Source organism: Rosa rugosa, chromosome 7 (genome assembly GCF_958449725.1).
Source record: "Rosa rugosa chromosome 7, drRosRugo1.1, whole genome shotgun sequence".
NCBI lineage: Eukaryota > Viridiplantae > Streptophyta > Magnoliopsida > Rosales > Rosaceae > Rosa > Rosa rugosa.
Window position 1 is genome coordinate 3,828,339 of NC_084826.1, and position 12,761 is coordinate 3,841,099.

The 12,761-nt window shown below is 36.9% G+C and overlaps 2 protein-coding genes across 2 annotated transcripts; one reads left to right on the plus strand and one right to left on the minus strand.

The window, feature by feature from the left end:
• The first annotated feature begins 1,287 nt into the window (after positions 1-1,287).
• On the plus strand, positions 1,288-6,366 carry LOC133723691 (nucleoside hydrolase 3-like). Its single transcript, XM_062150566.1, has 10 exons — positions 1,288-1,635; positions 1,708-1,887; positions 1,964-2,074; positions 2,241-2,510; positions 2,600-3,073; positions 3,300-3,425; positions 3,516-3,997; positions 4,091-4,268; positions 4,348-4,668; positions 4,773-6,366. Exons 1-10 carry the CDS (start codon positions 1,456-1,458, stop codon positions 5,004-5,006), a joined length of 2,556 nt encoding a protein of 851 aa, XP_062006550.1. The 5' UTR covers positions 1,288-1,455; the 3' UTR covers positions 5,007-6,366.
• LOC133723692 (histidine-containing phosphotransfer protein 1-like) lies at positions 6,275-8,001 on the minus strand. Its single transcript, XM_062150567.1, has 6 exons — positions 7,618-8,001; positions 7,376-7,506; positions 7,226-7,294; positions 6,816-6,887; positions 6,656-6,728; positions 6,275-6,549 (listed from the first exon to the last, which is right to left on the minus strand). Exons 1-6 carry the CDS (start codon positions 7,678-7,680, stop codon positions 6,505-6,507), a joined length of 453 nt encoding a protein of 150 aa, XP_062006551.1. The 5' UTR covers positions 7,681-8,001; the 3' UTR covers positions 6,275-6,504.
• Positions 8,002-12,761: the final 4,760 nt, after the last annotated feature.

The window sequence follows — 12,761 nt, forward strand, 5'->3', positions numbered from 1 at the left end:
GATGCATCACCAAGAGCCATGATGAAGAAATTTTTCGAGGACGGAAGTCGTCGAGTAAACCCTAACAGAGCTAGGTCAACAACCTGATAAAAAGTATAAGGAAAGTTTAAACCACCTATATCTTGGTTTGAGTCATATATCTTAGTTTGATTATTGTATTTTTGTAGACCAGTGAGCGTCTTTTAAGCCACCTATATTATCTTTTTGGATGTAATTGAAGTTGACGTTTATATCTATTTAGGATTTCCATAAACTAAATCTTTGAAAAAAAAAAAAAAAAAATTCTGCCTGAAAATTACCGATATTTTTGATATCTCACTTTATCAAAATTTCGATATATCTGTATCGGTCGATTGCGCCCTATCAAAGAATCAAATAAGTGATAACACCCTAATTAATTAATTTTTGTTATGCCAAACCCTAAAATAATATTTTCTTGAGTAGGAATGTTCTTATTTCTTATATAAGCATTAAATTGCACATACAATCTAAAAAAAGTAACTAAAAGTTAAATAAAGAAAAAGAAAAGTGGGGTTGAAACGTCTAAGATGTTAGATAAGGCCTGCTCACTAAGGGACAGTTTTTAAGAGATTGTGAGGGACAAGTGAATCTGACGGCTGAAAATAAATGCACAGTTTTAAGTTATTATAATTTCTGCTTTTATATTTAATACATGTGGTTAAGATGCATTTGTCCCTCACAGTCCCTTAAAACTGTCCCTTAGGTGAGCAAATCTGGATGTTAGATTATATGCTAATTTGTTATGTTTGAGAAACCTCTAAATCAGTTTTCAATTAGGAATACTAATATATTATTATAAATTTTACTATGCTACGTCTCGTCCGACTTAAGTAATTTCAATGAGGTATGACTTATGAGTTGGTTTGACCGAGACGTGTAAAACTAATTTCAAGTCTAAAAATAGAAGATTGCATAATATCACTGTCTTCCATATTTCCCTTCATTTACTTCTTTAGATTTCAAAGTTTTTTTTTTTTTTTGATTTGTCAATCACACGGTGTCCTCAAAGGCTTCCTAGGCCCAGAGACTATTCCGTGCTCGGGGGATCTTGTCAGAACGCTTCCTCCCTCCTGATAGATTTCAAAATTCATAATGCATGTACATTGTATCTTCTTCTTCCCATTAATATCCCTTAAAAATGAAAAAGTTCTTGTTTTGGAAACTAATTAAGTAATAGAAGGAAACTTTTGCAAGAAAATTCAAAATGACACATTCTTATGGAATATTCAAACAATCAATTTCTTCATTTCTTTCCACAAAGAAATTCATACTTTTCAAATATAGAACACCAAAAATGAACCTCTTCATTTTCATTTAAATTTCATCTTCTTTCCCTTCATCCAAACACACGTAAGATACAAAAGATTTAAGTTTTTCTCTAGCTAAATTTTGGATATAACATATAGTAGAGTGCTAGGAATTAGAGTCCTTTGGATGCTAAGTGCTACACTATTTGGAGTTCTAATTGTGCTAACTCCAAAGCTATACCATGTCCATGATCATGTCGAAGCAGCTCAGCCTCACCGCATTCTTGTAGACACAGACGTCGATACAGATGATGTTCTTGCTCTTCTTTATCTCTTGAAGCAAAACAGGACGGAATTCGATTTACAGGTTAATCTTCTTCTTCTTTTTTTTTCCAGTTTATTTTGATGGTTAGTATAACTGAAGTTGGTGCAACTGCAGGCGATCACTATTAACTCAAATGGATGGAGCGATGCCGGGCACGCTGTGAATTACATATATGACATCCTTTTCGTGATGGATCGAGACAACATTGCTGTTGGTGTGGGAGGTGAAGGTGGCATCTTGCCTAATGGTACCTTCCTTCCAAATGTTGGGGGTTATCACCCTATTATTGACCAGGTCTGTGTGACTTCACATTTTGTATCAACAGATGCTAGCATATGTACCAAAAGAGTTGCGTTTTGATTACTTGCAGGGCGCGTCAACAGCCGGTGGTTGCAGATACAGACAAGCAATTCCACCGGGGAAATATGGTCGTCTATACACAAATACAAACTATGGCATACGCAAGGCCTTGCTTCCTCAGGTACCAATAGTTCGGGAAAGTCTTTAGTACATTTATGTATCAATACATTATTAGTAGGACTAAGAGGGACGGAACTGGTCTATCACTAGTGTAGTTACAGGGAACTTATGTTTTGGTTGTAGCACTATTGTATGTATGCAGCTTATATATGAATGAAATAACACAGGGTGGGAGAAAATATGTACCTGTAGAACAAGCTACAGCTCAACAAGTGATGAAAGATGCGGTGTCTGCAGGTTCCATCATTGTGTTTGTTCTAGGCACACATACAAATTTAGCAATTTTTCTTATGACTAATCCTCACCTTAAGAAAAATATTGAGCATATATATGTCATGGGAGGTGCTATTGAACCTGGCATCGGTAATTTGTTCCCCCCAGACTCCAATCCATATGCAGAGTTCAATTTCTTTGGAGATCCTTTTGCTGCATACACGGTATGTAATGTATGTCAATTTAATTACTGATCGTTGATATTAATCTTTAGTGTACGTTGGTAATGGTCGTTTGGTGATTAAACAAACAGGTATTGCATTCTGGCGTTCCAATCACACTCATTCCTTTAGATGCGACAAGGACGATTCCTGTAAACAAGAATTTCTTTGCTGCATTTGAACAGAAACAAGATACATTTGAGGCACAATATAGCTTCCAGACCTTGAAAATGGTTCGTGATACATGGCCTAACAATCAGTTTCATGAGGAATATTGCTTCTGGGATTCTTTTATGGTTGGTGTTGCGCTGTCTCAAATGCGTAACTTAGAGAGATCTGATCAAGATCATGGAGGAGAAAATGAGTTTGCGGAAATGGAATATATGAACATCTCAGTGGTTACTTCAAATACACCTTATGGAATCTCAGATGGCTCAAATCCCCTCATCAGTGGGGGTTTGATCCCAAAGTTCAATTTACAGAAGAATGGAGTGCATAGTGGTCATGTTCAGCTAGGTTTGCAAGACCCATTTTGCCTTGTCAAGGGGGGTAAAGGAAAATGTCAGGTATATTAGCATAATATATAAGGTAAAGCATGTTCTCGTTTGAGTAATTAAGTCCTAAAAGTGGTAATCGTATACGTACCATTTGTTAACATATCGTAGAACTTTTCCACTATATATGTGCATAAATGTTATACACTTGTAAATTAATAATTTCTTGATGACTGTAGTATAGGCCTGAAGATATGTATCCAGTACTAACTAGATTTTGGGCAATGCTAACATGCAGGATGGTTACACACAGAAGGCAACTGGTCCGGAAGCCGTTTCTGTTCTTGTTGCAACAGAAGCTAAACCAAATTGTGACATTGACGAGAAGATGCTTACGAAAAAGTTCTATAAAAGTTTCTTGGAAGTGAGCTGCTTCAGAATTATTTATATGACTAACATACAGAAGTGATTTGTGTTTTTTCCTTGGGATAACTTCAATTATTTCCGAATGCAGGTTATAAATCGACCGAATAAGCAAACCGCACGACTTAGTAACACTAGAGCAGCACAGTTTCAGCCTGATGAGTATGAAAGAGTAGTCCAAAAGCAAAAAGCAGATTTTGAAAAGAAAAACTCGATGGGTAAACCTGTAGTTTTTGACATGGATATGAGTGCCGGGGATTTTCTAGCCCTTCTATATCTGCTAAATTTACCTGCAGAACTGATCAACCTCCAGGGAATACTAGTTACTCCAAATGGGTGGGCAACTGCTGCAACCATAGAAATTCTATATGACATACTGCATATGATGGAGCGTGATGATATTCAAGTTGGTCTTGGAAATGTATTTGCAGTTGGACAATCTTATTCATCTGTGACTTTCACTTCGCTCGGAGACTGCAGCTACTCTAAGTCCATTCCTCACGGCAGCGGTGGCTTCTTGGACTCTGATACACTCTATGGATTTGCTCGTGACTTGCCTCGTAGTCCTAGAAGGTAGCACACCTATTGTCAACTTCTTAAACCAGTACACATCTGTTCACTGTGACATGTTACATTGTTACATTTTATGCATATGTTTCAATTCAGATACAAACCAGAAATTAGAGGAAGCCCTGGATTTGGACAACCGACTGCACTAGATGTTTGGAAGTCCATCGTAAAATCACTGCATCCAGGATCCAAGATTACTTTGTTGACCAATGGACCGTTGACAAATTTAGCCGAAATCATTCTTTCTGAGAACAACACAGACTCAGTGGTCCGGGTAATGTGGGAACTTAATGTTTCATTAAGTGATTGTCCTAAATTTAAAACCAAATGAGTGATATTGGATTTTCTTGCAGGAAGTATTTATCGTTGGGGGACACATTGTGGATGAAAATGATAATGCAAGAGGGAATGTTTTCACTGTTGCTTCAAATGAATATGCAGACTTTAACATGTTTCTTGACCCTTTGGCTGCAAAAGCAGTTTTCGATTCCAAACTGAACATTACAATGATTCCATGGAAAACCCAAAAGCAAGTCAGTTCTTTCCAGAACATTCTCAATACATTGCAACAGCAGCTAACAAATAGTCATAGGACTCCTCAAGCTGCATTTGCCCAAAATCTAATTTCTAGGCTATGGCAACTAAAACAAAATCATCATAGCTACCATCACATGGTAATATTCAATTCACTTGTCCTAATTAATTCTGATCCTTTAACTTTATGCAAGAACCAACTTTCTTTTTTCTTTTTTCCTTTTTTCCGTATTTCTATTTACAGGACACATTTTTAGGAGAAATACTTGGTGCTGTGACCTTGGCTGGAAATGGAAATCATTCTCAATTGAACCAGACCTTTAAGTTTATTCCCCTCAAGGTTGTGGCTGAGGGAGACGAATCAGTAATCGGGCAGATGCTTATTGATGACCAAAAACAAGCAAAAATGGTGAAGGTACTATGTAGTGTAAATCAAAATGCATTTTATGAACAATTTGCTAATGTAATTATGTCATAGCTGAGCAACAACTATTTTATAAAACAATATCGGGGGATGGAGGATTCGAACTTAATTTATTACTCTCATTTTTATCCATTTGTTTGGAGATTCCTTGTTAGGCCTCCAGACATGAATCGAATTGGTTAGCTCAAGTGATATGGTCTCTTTATTATATTATAAACACGAGGCAAGGAAAATCACAAACAGAAGCATAACTGATCATACCTAGAAGATCCTTTGGGATTTAGCAGGATTAATTAATTACAGCATGCATGTATAAATTGTATAATGTAAATATAAATATCCGACGCCACAATAAAATACTGGATCTGTAACGTACTGGACCTCATACATATGTTCATACATTGAATGGATGTGTGATACAGAACATGGGATTCAGGCTGACTTAATATAGAATTATTAATGTCCATTTAAACTAATTCTACGACTCACAGCATGCTGATTAATTAATATAACAAATACAAGCCCTAGTTGGTGGGCTTTAAATTTTATTTGGCTAAATATGTGATGTACCGGAAAATTAGAAAAATAAAGAAGTGGCGTGAAATTAAGAAGAGTGATTGGAAAATAGGTAATTCACGCATAATGAGGTTACTAGCTGCTGCAATATCCAAGAAAATTTGGTTTTGGACTTTTCGGGTTTTTCGGCTAAACTGGGTCCATTCTCGTCCTACATCAATATGAGAACTGGCTAGTCCTCAATGCATGAGTGACCTGCATATTGTTCACATGGACTCGAAACTAATTCAGCCAAATGTTGGAATATTCAGTCCTATATAAAAATTTCAAATCTTGAAGTTTGGGGAGAATAGGTCAAATGATTTTAACAATGTATGGAGCACGTTCATTTCATAATGATAAAACCTAGCTATAACATAAATTTTCACAACCACACCAGAAGTCTAGAAGTTCTTTTTTTTTTTTTTTTTCCCAAGTGCATTGCTTCTCTGCCAACTAATTAACATGAATTACTATGTATTAATTGGTTGGAGGACTGAGAATCATGAATGCTTAACAGCTTCCATAAAATCTATACTTGGGGCCGTCTGGCGGTACTTCTATGGAAGTGCATTTGTTCAGTAGCACTTCCACCGGAAGTGCTTTCATTAAAAGCACATAAATTTCTGTTTAAAATGCAAATGCTTCCTGTCAATACACTCAGAAGCCCTTCATGAAGAAGCAATGTTTACTAATGCCTAGACTTGAATAGTTTATAGAGGAAAACTGTAACTTAATTGCTATATGTCATTCTATGCCTATTTGCATATAGGAAATATCATCCATATTATCAGAAATTAAAGAGGTAGAAAGATTCATTCACATTCTTAGCCATAATGAACTAGGTTCTTTGAGCCCCCCAAGAAACTTGGATGCGCAAACCAAATAGGAGAGAAAGAAAAGACAAAAGTACATTAAACCAAGCCTCTCTGCAATCTAGCTACATACTTTGTGATCTTGTTGCTATGACAACTTCACTGGATCATCTGATTCTTCATTACCTTGGTACAATGCCGCCGGCAGCCAAAATCTGTTGCTCCAGCTAATATTTGAAAAAGTAGAAGATTAAGCAAGGCTTTGGGATCAAGAGCTAGAGTAGATCGAGGCTAAGGCTTGTCAATTATGAAACAACTTCTTCTAATACTTACCTTGAAAAGAGTTTCAAGTTTATTTTTCACAATGCCATATTCATGCTTCACTAGCTGAAGAGATTTTAGGCACCTGCACCAATAATTTTAACAATGTATTACTGTTTTGAATAGGAAAACTTTCACAAAAATATAGTGGTGAGAGACCAATATCACTCACCCTTCAATGTTGTGCTCCTCACCGTAGTTACGAAATGCAATGCAGACTCTCTGAACCCTCTGAGCACCAATGCTGTAATACATTCCAAGAACACATTTCCTCATCAAATTTAATGCAAGAAAGTTATAGAAAGTTTTTTTTTTTCACTTTATTAACGGAGCTGAGATAAGATATTTGCAAAATTAGAGAATCTTCAACTTTTTTTAGGAAACCATCTCAAAGTATGAAAGGTTTGCTGATATGACATATCTGTGTGATAAACCCTCCAAACTAAAACAAATTTCAGATACTTGCTAATATGAATTATTCATTTTAGAAGCATGAGACGTTTTTTATAGATTTGATTTTTAAAGCGGTAAAAAAAAGAAAAAAGAAAAAAGAAAGAAAGAAATAGAAAACAAGCCAAGTACCTGGAGCTGCTACCCTTCAACTGATGAACATTGGCACCGACCTTTTTGAAGTCAACACCCTGCTGGTTTCTGCACCAAAAAGAAACAAAGACATAATCAAATGGCCTTGATGGTAGAATCCATGATCAGAATTTAAGCTTTGATTCTTACAGAGTCTTGGTCAGGTCATTGAGAAGCCTCTCAGAATCTTGAAAGAAGAGAGACACCACTTCAACCACAAAATTTGGGTTGCTCTCATCTTGTAGTCCCTGAAGTTGGTCAAACTGTTCATCCAGAACCCCCTTCATACAAAATAACAAATACTCATCATCATCTAAACCAAATAACCCAAAACAAACACACACAAGAACTTTTGTATATTTAACATATATGTGTGTATAATTTTCACTGACCTCTTGAAAGAGTGAGGCTTTGTAGTCAACAAACTGCTTCTGCAACTGAGACACACCAGCCATGTTAGCCACCGCTCTCAACTTCTCTAGGTTTCTACCACTATCTCTCAGTATTCACAGATCTTATAAATCTAAAGGTTCATTGCATCTCTTGGCTTTTGTTCCCTTTTAAAAAGAGAATACGCAATACTCAAGAGGAGGGAGGGAAGGGTCTTCAAAATCCTACCATTCTGGGCTATACAATATACATGCATACATATATAGTACACAAAAGTCACTGCTGCTTCTGGTATTCCATAATGGACCAGCTACCTATAAATCTTTTTATGATTTTCTTTCTCTTCCTTTTCTTGACATATCATACAAAAATACACACATATATTAGATATGCACTGAACTTTTCCCCCCAAAATTAAAGCTTCACAAGATCCAAAACCTGATGCCATATACCATTCATACTTCCCATATTTTTTCTCTCAGTAATTATTTTTTCTCTCAGTAATTATTTCAAAAAATATTAAACTATTTTGTTTTTCGTGTCCAAGGGACTAACTTGTCTCTGGGTGTGTGATAATTTCCAAGTCGTAGCCCGGCCACTATCTTGGAAGTTCTTGCTAGCCTATTCTAATTTCTAGCGAGTACTTGTTAACCTTGTGTAATTTCAACATGATACTGTCATCAAATGATAATCCATTTGGAGTTTTGGACAGAAGACGATGATACAAATCAAATAAGTCCAATTGAGGATGTGAGAAATGATAGATGCTAACACCAGAAAAATTATTAAGAGTATCGATACATCATGTCATATATGTATACGATAATAATGTAGAGATCATCATTACGGTTAACATACGAAGATGTTGGTGCTCTTTGCTCGTGATCTTGTTTCACAGATTAATACCAACTACCCTCTAAACTGAAGACCCATTATCTAAAATGAAGTGACATGATGAGAAAGTGACCTCAGGCCATGTTACATCCATATCTTCTAGATTTTTTTTAATATCTGTAAGACTTTGTCTTTTCCTAAAGAAAATCCATTTAAAAAAGAAAAAGTCTTTTCCTAAAGAAATAAAATTGTAAAAGAGAGAAAGGTCATCATAATAAACAAGAAAAGTGACATTCTAACATGTTTGTATACCAAGAAATTAAGTTGGTATAGTAAAATGCATATCAGTATCAATATGGTACATAAATTGATTAATCTTACCTACTCCGTGCACCTATCTTTTTCATTTGTATCAGCTCTCTTTTCCCTTAATTCAGAATATTTATCACACCAAAGCTTTTCAATGATCTTTTCAAGATTCTTTGGTAAATAAGTTAAATGATGGTTGTTAGCTCCTGTCATTGTTTGTGTTAAGCGTTGTTGGTGTTTGATTGGCTAGTACAAAATTGATATCGATAATTGAATACCAAATACCCCAAAAAGGGTCTATTCATAGAACAATATGCCCTTCCTTTGTTTTAGTACCTGTCCGGCTGTCCCTACTCTTTTTTCAATCAAGGTATTTAGTTCGATGGTTCATGTCTCTTTCTGTTTTCGATACATATCATTCAGATACTTAAAACATGGTAAAATTTTTGAAGCTGACAGTGAATTCAACAATGAAAAACTCTGAGCCATCAAATGCTACAAACAAGTTCTTGAGAACTTCACATTTTTCAACCATTTACTAGGGTATAATCTGGTGTATGCGTGTCGCAAGCTCAAAGCGTTTGGGAGGGGGGTCATGTATATGGCATTTGGGATTTCTAGCTTTGCAAACCGTCACAAATTTTGAGGCATCATTGGGGTGGGTGTGATGTTGTCATCTATTGCTGCATTTCAATGCTTGATAATTGAATTCAAATGGGAAATCATTTCTGTCACGGTGTTTATAAGACTGAAATTTTGTTGCCATATATCTGTTGTATTTACCCACCATTATGGTTTAGGATCAATGTGGCTCAGAATCCCTTTTGCCATGGATTATTATTAACATGGTGGCAAGTCACTACTTTGGATAAGCTTCATCTCATCTTTCAATACAACGAATTCTTTGTGTTAATCTTTGTTGCTCCAAGTTGTATTTGTTCCCTAATCGAGTAATAAGTTAATGTGGTCCCTCGCGTGAATTAGAAGTCTTCCGTCTTGATCTAGAATAAGAAGAACTCAATAATTTCTCCACTACCCCATCATTCATAAATGGAGGATAGTAATTAGTATGAATGATGGATAGTAATTAGTAAGCAAATCAATGAAAAGACCAGTAAGAGTGTGTTTGGATGAGGGAAAAAATGATGGAATTTAATTGAAAGTGAAGATTTCATAATTCCTAAAAGTCAATTCGCTCGTTTGGCATTATCAGATTAGAAATTTTAAATTTCTCGGTGAAAGAATGTCTTTCTCTCTGACTCTCGCAAGAGAGGTTTCTTGGCGGTGCCTAGGTTGGGCTGGTGGCGCCCTTGCATTATCGACCAAGAAGGGGGTCTCTTCACCTTCGTCTTGGCTGGATCTGGGTGTCGCCGAGCTCGCTCGATGGTGCCTATTCTCTGTATGCTGCGGCCTTATCCTCCTTGTTGTGGTCGCTGTTTGTGCTCATAACAATGGAGATCTGGTGAATGATATGGAATCGATCGGAGCATGTGATTGGGCTGCTGGTTGGATGAAGACCGTGAGGGTGGGCATCGGTGTCGGTGCCTGCATACATGGTGTTGGCGATCTATGGTTGGGCTGGGATCGGTTGCATTCTAAGGAGGATGAAGGGATCGGTGCTGATCCAGATTACTCTTTGATGACAGGGACTGATATTGGGATTGAATTTGGTGTTAAGGTTGGTGGTGGAACTCGCTCTCCTTGGCCGGATTTGAATCCATCTCTATCCTAGAGGCGTGCTGGCTTCTATGGCAGTCTTCAGATGGGTGCTACCAGTGGTGGTGGAAACGCAGGAGGCGTATTCCCACGAATGGTGGATGGCGACGGCAGCATGGCTGCATCCTCATCTAGTGCAAGCGGGCATGTGATTGAGAGGACACGGTCGGTGGCGGAGGGGTCTGCGGCGGCGTCTGGTGAATGGGAAAGGATACTAGGGTTTCCTTGCGTTGGATTGTACTGGGCCAGATTTGGGATCCCGATTCGCGAGGCAGGCTGGGAAGCGTCGCTACAGGGATTCAAAGAGGACGGCGGCGGTGTGGTGATGGAAAAAGCATCTGCTTGGGGTGTCCTTAGCAAATGTGGTTGGGTCTGGGCTCTTTCTTGGGCTTTGACTTCCATATTTGCTAGGGTTTGGGATGCTTTTGTCTCTTTTGTTTTTAATTTTATTATGGTAGATGAGGAATTTGCACCCTCATCTATTAGCAATGTTTAAATTTTCATAGGTCGCAGAATCTAGTTAGCTCGGTTGTTACTTTTATATTTCCTTGCTTCTGAGCTACTAGATTTTGTAAGAATAAAGGTGCTTATTAGTCCTTAAAAGGTGGGTGTACCCGGGAGTGCGTAGGTTCTATGTTAGTATAGGTCCTTTGTATGTCCTACAGGACGGCTCTTTCTGTCGGCCCTTATGGGTGTGTCGTTTCTGGTACTGCTTGCTGAACATTAATATATCTGACCTCCTTGGATTCAAAAAAAAAAATTCTCGGTGAAAAAAAAATGAAGGAATTCATTATTTAAATTCCACACTTCAATTTCCACCAAAATAGGTGTCATTTACGAATTCCTCTGCAGTATTCAATTTTTATTTCCAAAACAAGGCTTTTTTCTTTTTTTATTTTATTTTTTTTAAACTTTCTTAATTTATTACAGATTTCAATTCTTAAATAGATACAACCAAACAATAGAAATTGCAATTAATGGAATTTTAGATTGATGGAGTTAAAGATTCCATCATTTATAAATTCCTACGGATTTTATAATTTTCTCATCCAAACACACCTTAAGGGAATAATAAAATAGAGGAACCGACGATTGGTTTCGAGAAGAGATGTTCACATTTCTCCGAGAATACAAGTTCTCTTTAAGCACTCCACATGCAATTATCTCAAAACATGTTCATCATGTGGTCGAGAAAAGTGTATATGTGTGAAGTAGTCTAAGCATCACTTTAGAATAGTTTAGATAGAAAAAGAATAGACGACTTGAAATTGAAAATAAGTGACTTGTGAGCACCTCAAACTGAGTGTCGGTGAGAAATTAATATCACATAATTTTTCTAATTATTTAAAACAGTACGAAAATAAAATTCATCAAGCAAATGTCCCGAGCACTTTCCATGAACCAAGAAACAATTCTTAAGGCTTGAGTTTGTTTTGGAGGGTAAGAAAAATTAAAGAAGTCACCCAAATTAATAGGTGGTAAATTTCTGATAGTGAAGGTTCATTTTCTCTCGGAATTGTAAGTACATAAAATGGACCGTTATCGAAGAAATTCACATCACCTAATCTAAAAGAAATACAACAATAAGAAAACAACACTTTAAAAAGTCTCGGGGTACGTAAGATTCCACAAAGCATAGAACATTTGTTAAAACCCTATTTGGCTCTAGAGGGTAAGAAGAATTTACCCCAAATCACAGCTACAATGCTTCAAGCCTCGAGTGTCATAAAAAAAAATGCTTCAAGCCTTGAGGATCTCACTCCATCGATCATTCATTGAAGGCAAATCCAAACAACATTGATGAGTGACTACGACAAATCCAAGACCTCAAAAGACAAACCAGATCGTTTTCGTCCCGACCAAGCATGCCATGAGAAGACCCTCTGCATTGAAATGTTTACCTCTACCAAATACAATCATTCAATCAATTTGCTTCACAATTTTGGCGTAGCTAGATAAAGAAAGGACCACTCAGCAGTCCTCCAATTCGATTCTATTCCAGCATTCCTCCTCTCTTATTGATATGAAGGGCATCAAAACTGGGTCCCTGAATTTAATTTGATCTACCAGCCATCAATATATAGCTCACATCATCTCCCTTGTAGGCCACAAGAAAACAAGAATGTAGGATGTTGGAGTTGAGAGAGTATCCAAAGCCATGAATGTACCGGAGAAATAACTTCGAATTTGTACGAAACGTTTTGCTCGAATAGTGCATTATTAATTATTCCGTCTGTTTTCATCACAAAATTTCAAAAGTAACCACAATCAATCTTTCAGCATTCGC

Coding starts and splice junctions, on each gene's coding strand:
- LOC133723691 (XM_062150566.1), top strand. CDS start 1,456: ATGCTAAGTGCTACACTATTTGGAGTTCTAATTGTGCTAACTCCAAAG. Junction 2,511..2,599: donor ATCCTTTTGCTGCATACACG/GTATGTAATGTA, acceptor TTAAACAAACAG/GTATTGCATTCTGGCGTTCC. Junction 3,074..3,299: donor GGGGTAAAGGAAAATGTCAG/GTATATTAGCAT, acceptor GCTAACATGCAG/GATGGTTACACACAGAAGGC.
- LOC133723692 (XM_062150567.1), bottom strand. CDS start 7,680: ATGGCTGGTGTGTCTCAGTTGCAGAAGCAGTTTGTTGACTACAAAGCC. Junction 7,507..7,617: donor AAGCCTCACTCTTTCAAGAG/GTCAGTGAAAAT, acceptor TTTTGTATGAAG/GGGGTTCTGGATGAACAGTT. Junction 6,550..6,655: donor AACTTGAAACTCTTTTCAAG/GTAAGTATTAGA, acceptor TTCAAATATTAG/CTGGAGCAACAGATTTTGGC.